A 17,811-nucleotide genomic window follows, 5' to 3' on the forward strand; every position below is an offset into this window, starting at 1 on the left:
TGAGGGATTTAAGACCCCGAAGATGGTCCCCAAGTAAAGGTGAATTCGGAAGGTCCTTGTTTGACTTGTTAGGAAGCCGCGTTGATCGTGATTTCCTCTTTGGGTCGAGATCTCACGATCAGCAGAATCTGTGTCCGCGCGCTTTTCAGTAAATACGTCGGCATCCAAGCCTGATATTTCTTCTGGGAGGATGACTCGTGATATAATTGACCGACAATTAGCTGTCCCTAGGTATCATACATTATCTGGACGTGTGCCAAATTGCCCAACATCTTTTGATGTATCTCTTCACACAGAGATCACTCATACCGCTGGCCCAGTCTCCGGGACTGGTTCAAATAGATCTTTCTTCAATACCTCCAATACAAGGTTCTCATCGACATCTTGGAGATTCACTGAAGGACCGGGAAGCGCTTCGTTTCCAGCCGCGTCATCATCGCCACTCGTGGTAGCAGACTGGCCTATCTCATCTGGCCCAGCCGTGTGAAGATAGTCTTCCTCCAGTATGAATTTGGAATTATCTTTGTCCGCAAACAGTGTCTCCGCTGACTCTGGCAGCGCATAAATCGTAGGGAATTCTAAAACAGTCCTGTTTCGCAGGACAGTATTGAGTGTTGAGGATTGCAAGAGAGGAGTTAAGACAGGTCTTTTACTTGTGGTTCGCGGACGGTGAAGGTAGAAGTGAAGACCACGGTGAGGGGCGAGGGTCTGGTTCGATGCTTTATCCGTTTGCTCAGTTGAGGCATCCGCTGGTTCCTTTGCTGAGTCTTTGGTCGGGGGTGGGGATTTTGTATCTGCCTCAACCTTTGTCGTGACAGTATTACCTGGTGCAGCGACAGTTGTTTTAGGTGTGTCCAGGTCTTCCTTCTTCTCGTCCTTCACTGGTTCGATAATTGACTCTTGATCCTTCGGTCGTGGACAACATCGGTTATAGGCTTCCGCGATAGAGCATGTATCAATGACTGAATCACGAATCGTCTTCACCCCATCAGCCGTAATCCACTCTATGGTCCAAGCAAGACGCTTATGCCTTGAGAAATACATAAGTTAGTACAACGTCTGAACCGAAAAGTAGGAAAAATTCTCAACTCACTTGGGATGCAAACGCGACCCATTCTGCTTATTTCTCGACATCCCCTTTGGAGCCCGAAGAACTCTCACACCAGCATTTTCGGCACCGCGCAAGAACGCAGCTTCGCCCTTGGCAAGGCCCTGGTTCGGGTGCTTTCTTTTACGGCTAGCAGTCGGATGCGCCAAACCTTCTGGATTACCCTCATCGGCCTGGACACCACTCGAAATATCAATCCCGCGGTTATCGACTTCTCTCTCTGCGCGTTCGAGGGTACGCTCGATGCCCGTGATGAAATTAAAGTCACGGTCGAACGCGGATTCAGTGGCTAGTTCACTGCGCTTTAGATAGGCGGCTGGATCGCGAACGCCAGAGCATTGCGACCAGAGTTTATGGCGACGTGTGCAGGGTAGAGAGCAGGTGCGTGTTGAGCAGCGTGGACAGCGGTATTTGGGGGGATCGGTATGGCTGTACGTCACATGTTAGATCCAAGGTATACCAGTATGTGATTGTCGCGAGCATACCATATTGAGCAGAGATCACTCAGCAAGGGATCTGAATCGGCCATCTTGGTTTGATTGTCTGGAGTTGGAGACTCGGAGATCCGATGGGAAATTTATTTGTCTTATCGATAACGGCCTGAGGCATAAATCTGGAACTAGTTATACCAGCACCGACAACCTGTTTCTCCACGAGTCTACCTAGCTAGACACCCCAAGGTCGGAATGAGATCATATGTACGCTTATTCATCTATCGATGGTCTAATTTTCCCCTCAAATGCGATCTTTTGCAGGGATACGCCAGTCCCGTTCTCTGCAGATGATATCATCTGCGGATGTGATGATCAATCCCCGCTGCATTTCTAAGCTTCGGTGATAGCTTCCGGGCCGACGGGCCATTATTTAGTTGTTTAGATTCCTTCATTTCATCCCCGACTTGCAAAAAGGATACATTTCATATACATTCTAAATCAGATATGGCTTCCAAAGCACTCGCGGTCATTGCCGGCGTCGGCCCTGGCACGGTACGGTCTACATCTTCACCCTCTGATTCCACATAAGGCAGGAAGGATTGGCTGACAAAAGAGACAGGGCGCCTCAATTGCCAGGAAATTTGCAAAAACATACTCTGTTGCAGTTCTGGGTCGAAACCCAGGCAACCATAACCCAATCGTTCAAGAAATCAATTCCAGCGGCGGCCAGGCCATCGGTATCAGCGCCGACGTGTCCGACTCTAAGAGTGTCAACGACGCATTCGATAAGATTCAGGCGCAGTATCCTTCCTCAAAGGTAGCTGCTGCTGTTTTTAATCCAGGTGGTGGCTTCGTAGTCAAGCCATTCCTCGAGCTGACGGAAGAAGATTACTCGACTGCACTCAAGTCCCAGGCGTACGTATTTGCTGTCTCTTGTACTTACTCGACCCCCATTATTCTTACAGATCTTGCTAAATCTTTGGCTCCTATATCAGGCAGGGTGCCTTCAATTTTGCCCAACGGGCTATTCCACTGCTCCTACAAGCTCGCGAATCGTCGGAGTATCCGCCCACACTAATTTTTACAGGAGCTACTGCTAGTCTTAAGGGTTCAGCTAAATTTGCTGCTTTTGCTTCGAGCAAGTTTGCACTGCGTGCGCTAGCGCAGTCTCTTGCTCGTGAGTTTGGGCCGCAGGGCATACATGTCTCGCATACTGTTATTGACGGTGTCATTGATATCCCTCGTACCAAGGCCTGGGTATTTGAGCATGAAGATGCAAAATTGAGCCCGGACGCTGTAAGTCCAGCTCTAGTTATTGGTTGCTTTATTTTGGAAACTCACTTGTTATAGATTGCGGACTCATATTGGTATTTGCATACTCAGCCACGCACGACGTTTGCGTTTGAGCTGGACCTGCGACCTTATATTGAGAAGTGGTAGGAGACTTTCTCGGGGGCTTTATTAGGTCTGATGGGGCATTGAACCTGATTAGTTGGCCTAGAAGAGCAGCATCCCGATGTCTGCAGAACGAAGATAGTAAGAATGCATCATCACCACATGTGTCTATGTCATAGTAGAAGTATACTTGCCAAGCCAGCACTGGACAGCCAAAATAATATAGAGAAGTTGTCCTCGTAGGTCTAGTAGCTAAGGGACTGTCATTCTCTTGCTTGGACTTCAGGTGTAAGGTCGGGTGGACCTCGGGATACTTGATGCTGAGTCAGCGCGTAACGTCACCTGCCGTCTGGGGTCATTCCAGAGAACGGCACAGCCAAGCTCGGAGCTCTTACCTGTCACCTCAACCTTCCTCAACACTTGTCATCCTCACCATGAGCTCCGACGACGCCTCGCCGCAGGCAGGCCAGAAATACAGCAACTCAGACGACTCGTCCCGTGCCCTCCCTGGTCACAACCCTGCGATCGCGAAATATAACAAGCTCCACTTCCGAAAAGAGTCAATTGTGAAGCCCGATCTTTTCACATTGTACTTTGGATTTTTCGGCACAGCAGCCTGGACGAGAAGGGCCGCGAGTACAGTGACCGAGCGAGTGGAGAACCACTACGTGCTAACAGCGCGACCCCCGACCCAAGATGAATTCGATGCAATTGTTGAGCACGGAACGCGATGCCTGTACCAAAGGCGGGTGGGTTTACCCGTAAGCTCATTCCTCGGAACAGCACTCCTCTACCACCAAGCACGCAAGTCGCCAATGTTCCCCCGGAATCCCACGCCAGGAGCACTGTTGAGCATAGTGCGTCACATGTGGACCGATCCCGGCCTCAGGGGTAATATCGGATCTGCGGCATTCAAAATGCTCTTCATCGTAACTCTCGGTCACATGGCATCGAGCGCTTACGCTGTTTCCAAAGATGCCATGAACATGTTGACGGACCCGCGACTGAAGGGTTTCGTCGAGGACATGCGCAAGGCGAAGCCTGAGGACGTGCGCAAGCGCAAGATACAGGCCGCTAACGAGCGCGTACGGAGTATACGCAGCGGTGAGCAAAGCCTCGGCACCCAGATGATTGGCTCGCGGGGTGGATATGCAGGCGGCAACGGGTACCAACAGGAGCAGCCATCTTACGATGCTCCCGCGCAGGCAAATTCCTACTCTGAATACGTGGACTCAAATGATTCAGTCGGGAAACCTCAGTCTGTGTCATATGAGTCGCCTACACAGGATTCGAATGGTGGTGCAGTCTGGGCGCGCGGCAGGAGTACTCAACCCGAGCAAAGATCGGCTTTGGATTTCATAGATGAGGACGATGCTAGCCCTACAGCTGCGGAATACCGGAATACAAACATTGATGGATCGCCAGCTGGCAGTGCTTGGGATCGGATCAGACGACAGAATGCCGGAGCACGCCCCCAGCCTCGACAGCAGCCCGGCATGTCACAGCCTCCACTGAACCCTTACTCTCTCTCTGCTGAATTTGGCCAGAGTGATCAAGAAAAGTATGACTCCACTCAGAAGACTGAAAGGGATCAAGCCCAGGCAGAGTTTGATCGGATGATTGAGGCGGAGAGGAACGTTGGCAATGAAGGCTCGTCTCGAAACCGAGGTTGGGGATCTTGAGGACCTCCCGGGCCTTTTCTTTTTTTTTTTTTTTTTTTTTTTTTTTTTTTAAACTATCTTCGCATGTACAACTATGTCATCTCCGGCCTCTGGACAGCTACTTCTATATCACACCATCTAGAAATAACTGATACTGTCATCATTAAGCCTTTGCAGGCATATATGTTTAGCTAGGTTGACCCTGATCAAGAGAGCATGAGCAAATGGACACAGGATTTTTAAAGACATCGCTGTCTGCAATCTTGAAAACGGAAATATTGAAATCAGAGACTAGGGGATTGTGCATTCAATCAACCATAGGGTTAGAGTTGATGACGGGATATGGTATTTGGAATATAACTTGGGGCATATAACTCGGAAAACATCAATCAAGCAGAACGAGAGGGTATGAGCCCTTAAAACAGGGGTAATGTCAAGCATAAACCAATGGGCAGTGAAAACATAATGCGTGATGCGTGAAATCCAGAACCTCGCAATTTCATGATAAAAACAAAAAAAAGATCAGAGAAGGGGGCTCAAGATGTAAAAGAAGGGAGAGAAGAATAATAATGAAGATCAGCAAAAGATATATATAAAAAAAGGATTACTCGTTCTCTCAGCCAGTCAAGCCCTAACAGGTGCCTAAACATAGTTTGGACCCGGCGCGACATAGCTCTGACTCGGCAGAACATAGTTCGAGTCTGACCCAGCAACTTGCGAGTTTAGACTCTCACGAGGAGCCATCTCTGCCTCATGAGCCTGCGAATAAGGCTCGACACTGCGACTGTTGTTGCGCATACGAGTCAAGCTACGCAGCTTGTTCGTGAAGCTCTCGTTTGAGCTACGGTTTCGGCGATGGTCAAAGGACATCCGCTGACTATCCGACTGACGGGAATCCGTCCCCTGATCGTTTACATTGAGAGCCGGGGCCGCAGTCATGGCGCGAGGGAGAAGACGACCGAGATCTTCGTTGTTGTCGATGGCGATGTCGATTGTCGCCGATGACTCGCGGGGCGAGACGGGCGTTGCGGAGATTGGGAATGGGGGTGGTGGAGGTGGAGTGTTGAGATGCTGCAGTTCTGGGAGTATGGGTGGAGGTGGCGGTGGGGGAATTGTCTCCTGCTGCGCTGAAGGTCCTCTTTGCATTGCATGCTCGATTGTCTCTTCGATGCTTACTTGCACGTGGGGGGAAGTGCCGGAGATATAGCTGCCTGAGCTGGTGCGGTTATGGCCCTTGGCGCGGCTGCGACTGCTGGACCGGCTTCGGGGGAGTGCTGGGTTAAACCGCGGATGCATGGGGAGGTCGTTGGGCATCGAAGGGGCGTTGTACTGTCCTTCCGATGCGGGAACAGACATCGATCGTCCGATTCTCTCGGCATCTCCTTGATACCGGGCGTTACTGAGGAAGAGACTGTTGTCTGTGGGAATGGTGGGCACAGAAGGAGGCCGGTCTTCGTCTTGTCCGGTTCCTCCGTACTTGGGATGCCGCATGGCTCGAGGAGTTGCCGGAAGCCCGCTGGGCATTCCGGAGCGTGAGGAGTTCGAGTCAGAACTGCTAGGATAGTCGGGAGAAGCTTTGCTTTGGGACGCCTTGTTTCGCGACGGTGCCCATTGGAAGCATGAATTTGTACCAGAGAAAGGCGGGGAAGCCTCAAGAGGACTTCTTGCGCTTTGCAACTCGCCCGGGAATGGGATATTTGGTGCTGATGGATTGCGCGCGAGTGATAATCTTCGTGCTTCCAATTCAGCTGCGGCAATCTCTCTTCGCTTCCTCTCCGCCAGGCTGACAAATGGTGTCCTTGGGGACATAAGGTCTTGGAAATCATTGGCTGTCGAGCTTGGTTGCCCATTAGAATACCCATTGGACGTGTCCTCTTGGCCAAAGACCTTGCTGCTCAACTGCTCCGGCACCGATGCCTGCTGTGCCCAGGGGTCTGTTGTAGGCCCTGTCTGGATTACAGAAAGACTCTGCGAAGTTTTGTGTCTTGTTTCCGGAGAGCCGTCTCTTTTGGAAGCTGTCCCTTTCTCAGCGCGGCGTCGACTGGCACTCCGGTGGCGAGATCGCAGTCTCTTTTGGTTACCCTCGACAAGTCTCAAAGGATTATCAACATCCTGAGAAGGTTCTTCGGTAGGATACGCCATAGGAAGAGGCGACGATGGTGATCGAACGCTTGATCCTTGTCGGTCATTGCTGCGGCCTCGAATTGAGGGGTCTCGTTTGTCTGTGCCGAGTCGGCTTGCAGTGTGTCTACTTGAAGAGCGCTGACGGTTCCGAGAACCTGGCCCTCTCACCTTGCTAGAACTTCTGGTGCGAGACTTCGACTTCCGTGTTTCGGCTGGCTTTTCAGACTCTCCGGTGTGGTATCGAGCCAACTCTTCAGGAGACATAGGCACCGGCGAGGAAGGGGAGCGCTTGGCGGGTTGAATGTATCGACGCTCACTCATACCGCGGGTATCTCGGGAAGTATCACGCGATCGATTGACTCTTGAGCTCTGGCTGGCAGTGTCGTCTGGGTTCCGTCTTCCGCGGCCCGGGGTATGTGGACGGAACTTCTTTGCATGGTAGTTCGCTTCATCAAGGCTACTGATGTATTGATCAATACTACGACCACTGACACTTGGGCTCCTAGCCGAAGCATAGCTATTAGCTGTCGAAGCGGTGCTCTTGGCGCTGGGAATCAAATCGGAGCGGTCCTGCGGATTTCGTTCACCTTCCAATGTCTCGATTTGGAGGCCGTCTGGCTTTCGATCTCGGGACCCGTTACGGTGATCATCATTTGTGAGAGCTTCGAATACACCGGCGGCTGGAGATGGAAGCCCTTTGATTGCGGCAAACTTGTCTGTCCCTTGTATAGCAGTCTGGGGACTGGGCTTGACAGAGTCTAGACCGGGGGTGTATTTTGCGGCTGACAAAGTGAGAAGACCGCTGTTGCTCTCCTTCTCATCTTGACTCTGCTCATGTCCGCTCATTTCGTTTTCGGAGGTGGAGCTATACTCATTTTGGCTGTAAGAGTTTGACCGTGAAAAGCTTGGAGGGTGCACATCCACTGGCGTCTCTCCTATCGAGGGTAGACGACGTCGATTGAAAGAAGGGGTATTTGTTCGAGAAGTCATTGCGTGGTTCAGGCTTTGGATATTGTTCAGTTTATAAGAGCCAAATCCACCAGGGGACATTGCCGAGTCGGGAACCGCAGATTCAGCAATCGGGGTGATTCCGGGTGCATTTGTTGGCGTACGGTCATCAGACTTCAAGCCAGGGAAGCGGAAACGCCCCGGTTGGGTGTCAAAGGAGGTAATGAGCTTCAGAGCCGGCGTTTTCACTGCAGGTTTCGAGTTAGATGTGGACCTTGGCCGGACCGCTGGTGGCATCATATTGGCCTGCGGAGGTTCGGGCGAGGCGACAGGAGACTTGGCGCGAATCATCTCTGCAAAAGATGAAGTCTGTTGAGCAGATGGAGATGCCCATGGTTCTGATGGTTCCGCTCCCGTGCACATGAAGCAGCGAATGGCGAGTTGTTGCTGAGAGTGGGTAACGACATGTTCTCCCCATCGACGAACGAGATAAGACTGCCGCTGCCAGTCCGACGGGAACAGGAGACATGTCATCAAGATAGCTTCCATGAAGTGATTACGAGAAACATAAACTTCTATGGCGTCGTTGCTGTCTCCGAGACCAAGCAATATCGCAGCCGAGGTGTGGATGTCTCCGATCTCAAGCAGCTTCTGTACAAATGCCTGTCCGACCTTGTTTGCCTGGGCTTGGCCGCTCATCTGGCTCAAAGCAAGAATCATCCAGTCGGAGGTTGTTACCTGCCCGGAGCTAAGCATCGAGGCCATTTCATCTGTGTCGTTCTCACCAAGCCATTGCGTTAAGAGAATAGCGCTTTGACTACCCACGGCGTGTCGGCTCACTAAGAATTGTCAAAAGACGGCTCGAAATATAGAAGACACGGGGCAACACATACACTCATCTGTAATCAGATCTTGGATGTCTCCATCCCACCCAAAAACCACGCTCAACATCTGCAGCCGAAGATCATCCGAAGTTAGATTCGACTCATCGATAGGAGGCTGCTGCTTGTAAGGCACATCAATCAAGCGAGCCCGAGTGAACGGGAATAGATCCACAATGTTCTTGTCAGCAGGGCTGAGATGAACCTCATTCCGCAATCGCGATGCCGCCCTCGAGCTTCTCACAGATGACATTGAGACTGAGGAGGGATACGCAAACGAAGCAGAAGCCTGCGGTGTATCATGACCAGCAGAAGTCATTGAAAAAGTGGTAGTGCTCTGACCAGAGCGACTCGGCGGAGTGAAGGACCTCATATTATACTTCCCAGAGGATGCCTTTGAGCTCACTGATTCCGTCCGACTGCGCGATGAAGCAGGGCTTGTCAGATCCGCCCTCTGTCTAATACTTTCAATGCTGTTTGCGTCAAATGGCGTTCGTCTTGTCGCGGCTGGTGGTTCCCGGATGTCAGGAGCATCTTGCAAGCGCCGTGGGGACATTGTTCGTGATCGACTGCCTTCCGCGGTGCCGGGCCGGGGGATGATTGGAAGATGTTGCACATTTGCAACCATTGCCGGATTTTCCAAATCATACTGCTGGACTGAGTGCTGGGGGCCGATGGTAAATAGAGTCGCAGTAGGCCCGTAATTTGCGATACCTCGCACACCGTCGATTGTGGGAATTGGATCGTAGGTAACATGTTTTGTTCGAACATCCCAAGACCATGTTTCCCTATCATCACATGTCAGCAAAACCCTTGTTCTTCTTTTGAGGCGTTACACACCCTTCCAAATATTGCACCAATCTTCCATTCTTCGACCAGCCCATCCATTTGGGATCAGAGGAGTTTGAATCAGATCGTTTCAATACCCTAATCACTCGAGGTGACTCTTTCCCCGGTGGTTTTGCCACGCTCCAAACTCGTAGATCGCCATTCGATGACTGCGTTGCCAGCATGTCGGACTTCTGTTTTGACGAGGATGCATGCCAAGCCAAGGAAATAATTGGCGATGGTCCACGTGAAGTAGTCAGAGTGTGAAGAATGGTAAATTGAGGAAGTAAACTCGCGATCAATATGGAACCATTTTGATATCTGAAACCGATTAGCGAGTGATACTCTCAATTCGGTTCATCCCACATACCCAATTGCATAAGTACGACAATCTGTGGCGGGCGCAAGAGCTGTGATTGGGTCGAAAATGGTGCGCGCAGAGATGTGCTCGGAAGTGGGAGGTTCGAATAGGATCACCTCGCCCTTGCCATTGCCTGTATCTGATCAGCAAATTTAGAATCTCATAGGATATTTATGATAATTCTCTCACCAAAAGCAACATGGCCATTACGCATCCACGAAGCTATTCGCAAATGGTCGAAAGAAGCAAACCGGGCAATCTCCGTTCCGGTGAAGATATCCCAGACAATCGCCGTCTGCCCTACATCGTAACTGACAACCAATCTCCCCGCACCTCGCTCGCTGACGTTATCGACCGATATGAAGACAATGTTTTCCTGATGACTCTGAAACCGTCGCTCGATTGCCAATGTATCATGATGCAAACATAGGATTGTTGAGCCCTGGGCATAGAGAAATAAGGACGCCGTCGAAGCGCAGGCCTCGAAGCGAGGTTGGACAGCTGGTGGTGCAGGTGCCATTGCTCTAACGGTCCTCGGGGGTCGCGATTCTGTCCCCAAGCTCCTATTCCGTGTCAATTCAACCATTATATTTGCCCAAAATGGTGCATATGAGACGATTTGCGGGGAAATTGATTTTACTAGAGGGTTTGTCCAAGACAAAAGTCCCGAATGATATATAATCCAGAACAAGAGGGAAGATAAAATGAGTCCAAACAAGATTGGGCCACTGACCTCTGTTTAAGCCAGGTAGCTTGCTAATCGGCCACGACCCTGAGTACCAGTCAAGGTGTAAGACGGGGAATTCCAAGATATCTCAAGGCACATTTGGGTCGGGGAGAGAATTGGCGCCTGACAAGGAATGTGACTGAAATTGAAATACTCCGTAGGCTCACAAGATCCCTATAAATGAGAAAGAGGTGGCAAGATATGTAAGGAAATATGCGAGAAGGCGAGAAAAAAAAAGGAAGATGCAAGCCGTTGGAACAGGGGAGGGGAAAAAGAATAATAAAAAAATGAGAAATAGAGAAATAGAGAAATAAGATATTCAAGTGTGACACTTAGAAGGAAATTGAAATGACTTGCACGTTCATCACATACAAGTGACGGAGGGGGCTTAAGTTTGTGACAGGATGTAAGACTCCCGAGGTCGGTTTCTATATGATATACATATAAACAGGCTGCCCACAGAGTAATTAGTGGGAATCAAGAGCAAACAGTTCCCAAAAAGAGGGGAGCAGACATAAGTCGATCAAAATGGAAATACGGGGACTACTAAAGACTGGTTGGCGCTCGGGGGGATAACTGGGCGCTTTCATTTCCTGACTAGGACCATACATCTGTCCCGTTTCTAGAGTTACAGAAAAACCGGAGTATGACCCGGGATTAAAAGCACCATATTCAACACGTTATTAGCGGAGACGGTGAGATCGAGCCTTCTTGGTGGCTGGGTTATCCTGCGGGACTTGCACCAACGAGCATGCAGAACCCCAGTAAAGAAAAAGCTAACCTGGTTTAAATCAAATGCAGAGTTCCCGAATCACGAAGAATCCCTGGCCCTTGTAGCCTTAGTGGTTCTGCACGTCGATCACTCGGAGGTATTCCAACCCGACTTTATATAGTTGAAGTATATAATAGCCCTAAATAGCACCAACTTCACCAACTTCACCAACTTGGTATTTTCCTCAAAACTGCAAGGAACCGCCCAGTTTTCAAATCAAAATACATGCAAAATGAAAATAATAATGATAATAATGTGATCCGAGACTGTGATGTGATTGGGATGCTGTTGTTCTCAAGCTGCAGCTTCGTCACTTCACCCGGCCAATCACCATCCATCACTGCTGATCCCTCGGCGCCTACACAACCACCCCTCAGCCAATGCCTGCACTCCTCCAGCCATTCCATAATAGTCTGCAATAGACTAGAAAGTGACATAATTTGGTTCTATTGGCCTATAGAAGCCCTCTTCTTGTCTTGAATTCGGAGAAAAGACCGTTCAGAAAGTTTCATGTTTAAGCTAGTGTTTCCGATGTCTATCAATGATGATCTCGATTTCTTTTGTTTTCCTCTCTTTCTACCAAGCTTATCTATGAAGTGCGGAGTACCTCAAGGCAATTCTGCACTTTGGTTCCTGTGATGTGACAGAAATGCAAAGATATGCAGTCATCCCTGCACAAAAAGGCACCGTCGAACATCCTGGAGCTTGGGCCCCTGTGATAGTATCGGGGGCACGCCAGCAGAGTTTTCAATCGAGCTCGCGTGAGAAAGGATTTCCATGTACTCCGTACGGAGTACTAGATGTACGTTGTACTGCATCAATTCCGATCCTTGAAATAATACAAGTCACAAGAGCAGCCCTATATACATACTCCCGTACATAGTCAATGCGGGCCAAGGAAACCCAAAAATGCCCACCTACTGTTCATACTGCTGGAATTAAGAAGGTATATTCTACTCGGTATATCCCCAACTGTAGAGATATATTGAGAATCATTATATTCCTCATAATGCAGGAATACTGTTGGCCCAGGTGGAACGAACATGCCATGCCATGACCCGTTATCATATGATCGCGGGGGTCTTATCGCGGACCCTTGACTCATCCAACTACCCCAGACATTCCAAAGTTGGAGCTTCGTGTCTATGAATTCCAAGGTTGTCCCTATAAAGTCTTTGTTAACACCTTGTGACGACTTTCCAACTCTCAGCATGTCCAAGGAGACAATCGTAGTGATCGGGTCAGTCCAACACTTCCACATATAATAACCTCGAATCAATCGGCCCCCAAAAGATAAAAAAAGACCGATCACAAGACACAAAAATCAGCTGACAACCTCAACCAGAGCGGGCGTCATTGGCCTTTCCACCGCCCTATGCATCCAACAACACCTCACTCCTACGCAATCCATCCTACTCGTAGCCCGGGACTTCCCATCGGAAACTTCCGTTAACTACGCCTCACCGTGGGCAGGAGCCCACTACCGTCCAGTACCAGGCTCCTCGCCACAAGCCCTGAGGGAGGCGGACCAAGCGCAGCGCACGTACGAGTTCCTGAAGCGAACTGCGGTCGCTGAGCCCGGCGCGGGCATCAACTTCGTCGAGGGCATCGAGCACCTCGAGGCTCCGCCACCGGAGTACCTGGATCAGCAGAGTGTGCGCAATGTCTATTCGCACCTGGACAAGTTCCAGGTTCTGGGAAAAGAGGAGGTCCCGACTGGCGTAGTGTGGGGTGTGAAGTACGGGACGTATGTGATCAACTCGCCGGTCTACTGTGCACATTTGCTGCGTAAGTTTGTTCTCAAGGGAGGCGAGACGAGGCAGTATACGCTCGCCAATTTGAAGGAGGCGTTTAGTATGGCGGGGAATGTGAAGACCGTGGTGAACTGCTCCGGAAGTGGGTTTGAGGACCCGAAGTCGTTTATTATCAGAGGTATGTGATGGGAGTGATAGTGATGGTTATGGTGGTTGTGTTTGCGATGCGCTCGAACGTGTATTCTGAATTTTTGGGTTGACATATTCTCTAGGTCAAACCTGTCTCGTCCGTAACCCCGTCTCGAAGACCATTACTCGACAGAACACAGATGGCTCGTGGTCCTTCTGTATCCCGCGTCCCCTCGAAGGCGGAACCATTATTGGAGGCACGAAGGAGCCGAATAACTGGGACCCGAACCCATCGCTGGAAACTAGGCAGCGCCTCCTCGCTAACGCAACCAAGTGGTTCCCTTTCACGTCAGAAAGTGGTGGCCAGTTCGATGTGATTCGCGATATCGTTGGTAGGCGGCCGGCTCGTGAGGGCGGTTTGCGCATCGAGGCGGAGAAGCTCGCTGATGATCGGTATATCGTTCATGGCTATGGTGCTGGTGGTCGAGGGTTTGAGCTGTCTCGTGGTGTTGCGGAAGACATCGTCGCCGCGATGCTCGAGAAGAGGCTGCTGCAGGCTAAAGCCTCGCTGTAAAACTATTTGCTGGCATTCAACGAGCGCATAGGTTGTTTATATAGAACATGTTGTACATATTTCTTAAGTTCATAGATCTTACAATGCCGTGCAATAGAAAATAGAAGGCATCAGGTTCATTTGAATGAACGAACTTTTTGCTACCGACAAAATAACGATGTGCTATCAAAAAGGTATATCGGCCGTTGAATCTTCAGTCACATGGGACACAAGACTCATCAAGCCTTTGCGCCCCGGTGGCTAGTCAACCTTCACCTTTTCCTCTACGCAAGACATTTGTAGTACATACGTATAGAGGTTGAAAGGAAAAAGCGACCAGCCGAGCCCTCGGTGATGACCGAGGTTGCATACAAAGTTAGCAGTTTGGGCAAACAATTGTAGCGATCACTCGACATCGAGACCCGACCCCATAGCAACACAAAACAAACTTTCAGATTGCATGTGGCCGGGGGAGAAGGATCTTCAAGAGCCCACGAATCTAGTATCGTGAAGTTCTGTAGGGACTCAACCCACAGCTTGAGGTGCGACACCCTCGGGTATACTTGTGGGTAGAACTCCGCCATTGAGCTTGATGAGACGTTCCTCTTCTTTCTGTTCACGCAGCCTCTCTGTCTCTCGCCGCATGACTGCCAAGTTCCAGGTTCCATTCTCATCCTCGCCCTCCTCGGGCTCACTATCCTCCTCAGCCCATTGGCCGCTCTCGAAGAGCGTACGACCAGTAGCTTCCTTAGCCTGCTGTGCTTGGGCCTCGGCGGCCTTCTTGTCCATACGCTCCTTCTTCCACTTGGCGAAGGTCTCCTGATTGACGGGTGTCAGTGTGCCAGTCAGCTTGTGACGCTCAGAATCCAGCCAGTCCTCGAGGGTGAGAGTGTTTAAGGGCGATTTGTCCTTGAGGGCCTTCTCGGCGGCTCTCTGCTCTTTGGTCTTCAGAATGAATCTGCTCACGCGGTTAGTATTACGTACGAGACGCACAAAAGCGGCGGAAAGACGTACCCTGGTGGCAAGCTGTGCTTGTACATGCACTTGTCTCCTCCATTCGGACATGTCCAGAACCAACCGTACTTCTGGTTCTCGACAGCTTCGATGAAGTATTTGCACACCTTCTCGGTGGTTGTGCGCGGGTTGCCGTGTTTGCTCAGAACGACACTGCGTAGCTTCTCCTCGTCCCAGTCATCCATAGTATCCTTTTGCTTCTTCTCTTCTTCGGCGACCTTCTCATCACGACTGTCGGTGTACAAATCTTTCTTGGCTGCTTTGCGCTCGACATTGGGGTCGTGTGAGAATTTGCACTTCCGGCCCTTCTCACAGTGACCCTGCTTGAAGAAAATACAGAGGACAGTCTTCGGGTCAACACCGAAGGGGACCTTCTGGACCTGCACGGGCTTGAACAGCTCAAGGTTCTCTTTCCGGGCCCGCTCAGCGGCCGCCTTCTCAGCCTCACGCTTCTCCTTTTCGGCGGCCTTCTTCTTCTCGTCTAGGTTCTTGTTGCTTGCGGCTTGTGCTTGCAGCTGTTGGATCTGCTTCTTGGCGGCACCACCTTTTTTCTATATTCAATGTTAGCACATGCTGGGGTATACCACGAGCGAACTCGCTTTTCTTCAAATCGAGGGTATGACGCACATTTTTCATACCAAAGGACTTATCCTCAACGGTGGCCTTCTTCTTCTTAGGCTGATCGCCCTTCTTGGGAGGCATGGTGACGATTGGGCGGACGTGACGTCGCGGGTTCGGGGAAGAGTAAAAATGTGAAAATGCGCCTGTCCAAGGTGCGCCTCAGTTGGTGGCAAACGGATAAAGAAAAGACGCTGATGAAACCCGAAAGAATGACAGGGAAATGTGAAAAAGAAGATGTCGAGTGGTGGGCAAGAATGCCAGGGTTGTTGTAAGGTGAAATGTCCTCGAAAACGAGGGGTGTGAGAAGTGTGACGGTAATTTTTGGTTAACCAATGACGGTGCGGGCCCTTTTTACTCCAGCATTGCCACGATGCGAGATGTACTGGGTAGCTGATATTACACATGTACCTATGTACATGTATTTATATAGAAGATTCGATGCTTTACTAGATAGTCACTCTTTTCTCACTAGTTATCCCAAGTTCTATTATTGTACAATATCCAATTTTGAGCATGTGCTCTTTAGTAACGTGCGTCATCTGCCCACTAATATTTGCCCTCGCCACCCACAATAGGGCCCTCGCTATGCAAATATCAGTACGGCATGGAGGAAAAGAATGGAAAGTGTTTGGAATCCAGTTCTACACCTTGAACTTCCTTATATTCATGCATATGCGAACTTGGCCTGCCACCAAATCCTAAAAGGATATCAAACAACACATACGATGTACAGTACATAGTAAATGCACCTTATTGTGGGGAGAATATATCCTGGAGAATACCCTAAATGGAGATCACTTAATCTGAAGTTGGTATATGATCACGGTCTTCTAAGCAACGTATGGTATCCATAGATATAACCCAGAAGGTTGATGGGCCTACCTAGGTAGTGAACATGGTAAGATTTTGAGGCGCCTTCTAAATCACTTCATCTACAATATACAATTGTACCGTGGATCACACCTGGCAAAGCTACTTGGTCACGTATGTATATTACTCTACGTGAGGACCTGCAATGACCACTCATCACGCTTCATCAATCATTGGGATGTTCTCAATGAGATAGATCTACCATGTATAGAGGTTGGCCTTGGATCAAAGCTGCCTGGTCAAAATAGCCTTGCAGTCAATGGATGGTGAAAAACCGAAGCAGATCCATATTTCAAAGCATCATCCTGTAGCCATCTTAAACACCTTCTTTTTTCGTTTCTGGTCGTCAAAGATTTCGCAGAAAGCAGGCATCTTATATTTAAGAAACCTCCTGGATCTTGGTAGACTTCTGGCCGTCGGTTTCTTCGAGCTCGGGGAGGTCCTCCTGCGGAGTTGTGTTAGTAGACAATCGCCGATCACCCACAGGCGAGCAAACTTACATCATCTTCCTCGGCACCTTCAGCACCGGCCGCACCAGGCATGCCGCCCATACCGCCAGCCAGAGCGCTGAGGTCGGGCATGCCACCTGCGCCACCCATGCCAGGCATACCGCCTAGCTTGGAGAAGTCGATGTTGCCTAGGCCGCCGGCACCGGGGTCACCACCCTCACCACCGAAACCGCCGAAGTTGTTGGCGTAGTCATCCTCGCCAGCCTCATCCTGCTCATCCTCGTCCACCCACTACACATGATTAGTCAAAACCCCATCATTTGAACAGACGCCCAAGCATACCTTGTCGAAGTTAGTCTTCAAGAAGTGCATCTTCTGCTTGCTCTCGAGAAGGCGGGGCCAGAACTCCTCCTTGAGCTCCTTCTTCCGGAGAACAAGCTCGACGTCGCGGTCGGTGTGGTTGACTTTGCTGTTCTCGGGATCGATCTCGGCAAAGAGGTCCAGGGAGACGCTGTATGTTACACCCTTCTTGGAGGCGCCCTTGAAAGAAACATTCTTCTCGGTGATGCTGAGGGTAGCATCGGCCTTGGGAACATCGGCAGCCTTGATGTTCACGTAAAGGTAGTTGCGCTCAGGATCCGAGTCGGATGAGCGCTGAGCCCATGTAACTGAAAAGACATAACATGTCAGCGCCTTGCTCTCACTTATAAAAGAGATTGTAGAATTGGCATAGTTAATGTTACGAAACAGTCTTAAACATTGGATAACGTCATAGTAAATTCCAAGCAGAATGTGCAGTCCCGCGTTTGAGAGCGGGGAAGTAGTAGAATAGTCATAACATACCTTCGGGGGTCAAGGTCTGAGACATATTGAATTAGGAGTGGAAAGATAACTGGAAGAATTGAGAAATGGAGGAAGATCGAAAACGTGTCAAAGAGAGGAGAAGAAGTGTAAGAGAAGCTCATCCACGACCTACCTAAGTGCTATGTTGTAGAAACTGGTAGAAGCGTGCCTCAGGCACAAATTATGTGGGACATTGTATTACGTCAGAGCTGACTCAGTTTCCGCTCCCGGCCTGGACACTGAGCGTGGCACTCCCAGGTACCTCGGGAGCCTTGAATATTGATAGTTACATCAGTGTGTACTGACTGGAAAACTGAGCCAAAGACCTAACGATTCTAG

General features: G+C 50.0%; 7 protein-coding genes across 7 annotated transcripts; 3 read left to right on the forward strand and 4 right to left on the reverse strand.

Annotated features, from left to right (window-relative positions):
* Positions 1 to 303: 303 nt before the first annotated feature.
* On the reverse strand, positions 304 to 1,637 carry N7525_006819 (zinc finger HIT domain-containing protein; the record flags this gene model as incomplete). Its single annotated transcript, XM_002567326.1, has 3 exons — positions 304 to 1,030; positions 1,094 to 1,537; positions 1,594 to 1,637. 3 exons carry the CDS (start codon positions 1,635 to 1,637, stop codon positions 304 to 306), a joined length of 1,215 nt encoding a protein of 404 aa, XP_002567372.1.
* A 409-nt stretch (positions 1,638 to 2,046) lies between these two features.
* N7525_006820 (oxidoreductase, short chain dehydrogenase/reductase family) lies at positions 2,047 to 2,982 on the forward strand (the record flags this gene model as incomplete). The annotated part of the gene is made up of 4 exons (XM_002567327.2): positions 2,047 to 2,094; positions 2,162 to 2,457; positions 2,538 to 2,838; positions 2,893 to 2,982. 4 exons carry the CDS (start codon positions 2,047 to 2,049, stop codon positions 2,980 to 2,982), a joined length of 735 nt encoding a protein of 244 aa, XP_002567373.2.
* Positions 2,983 to 3,371: 389 nt separating this feature from the next.
* Positions 3,372 to 4,619, forward strand: N7525_006821 (putative endo-1,3(4)-beta-glucanase; the record flags this gene model as incomplete). Its single annotated transcript, XM_002567328.2, has 1 exon — positions 3,372 to 4,619. The coding sequence occupies one exon, from the start codon at positions 3,372 to 3,374 to the stop codon at positions 4,617 to 4,619; it is 1,248 nt and encodes a 415-aa protein (XP_002567374.2).
* Positions 4,620 to 5,240: 621 nt separating this feature from the next.
* Positions 5,241 to 10,260, reverse strand: N7525_006822 (WD40 repeat domain-containing protein; the record flags this gene model as incomplete). The annotated part of the gene is made up of 5 exons (XM_002567329.2): positions 5,241 to 8,509; positions 8,564 to 9,339; positions 9,392 to 9,700; positions 9,750 to 9,873; positions 9,930 to 10,260. 5 exons carry the CDS (start codon positions 10,258 to 10,260, stop codon positions 5,241 to 5,243), a joined length of 4,809 nt encoding a protein of 1,602 aa, XP_002567375.2.
* A 2,190-nt stretch (positions 10,261 to 12,450) lies between these two features.
* Positions 12,451 to 13,696, forward strand: N7525_006823 (FAD-dependent oxidoreductase; the record flags this gene model as incomplete). The annotated part of the gene is made up of 3 exons (XM_002567330.1): positions 12,451 to 12,479; positions 12,585 to 13,171; positions 13,266 to 13,696. The coding sequence occupies 3 exons, from the start codon at positions 12,451 to 12,453 to the stop codon at positions 13,694 to 13,696; spliced, it is 1,047 nt and encodes a 348-aa protein (XP_002567376.1).
* A 504-nt stretch (positions 13,697 to 14,200) lies between these two features.
* On the reverse strand, positions 14,201 to 15,391 carry N7525_006824 (translation machinery-associated protein TMA46; the record flags this gene model as incomplete). Its single annotated transcript, XM_002567331.1, has 3 exons — positions 14,201 to 14,633; positions 14,690 to 15,240; positions 15,317 to 15,391. The coding sequence occupies 3 exons, from the start codon at positions 15,389 to 15,391 to the stop codon at positions 14,201 to 14,203; spliced, it is 1,059 nt and encodes a 352-aa protein (XP_002567377.1).
* A 1,168-nt stretch (positions 15,392 to 16,559) lies between these two features.
* Positions 16,560 to 17,497, reverse strand: wos2 (Hsp90 cochaperone SBA1; the record flags this gene model as incomplete). Its single annotated transcript, XM_061213841.1, has 4 exons — positions 16,560 to 16,625; positions 16,681 to 16,920; positions 16,972 to 17,297; positions 17,473 to 17,497. 4 exons carry the CDS (start codon positions 17,495 to 17,497, stop codon positions 16,560 to 16,562), a joined length of 657 nt encoding a protein of 218 aa, XP_061068272.1.
* Between the last annotated feature and the right edge of the window lie 314 nt (positions 17,498 to 17,811).

Source organism: Penicillium rubens, assembly GCF_028828025.1.
Source record: "Penicillium rubens strain IBT 27055 chromosome Unknown utg000003l_segment0_segment0, whole genome shotgun sequence".
Lineage (NCBI taxonomy): Eukaryota > Fungi > Ascomycota > Eurotiomycetes > Eurotiales > Aspergillaceae > Penicillium > Penicillium rubens.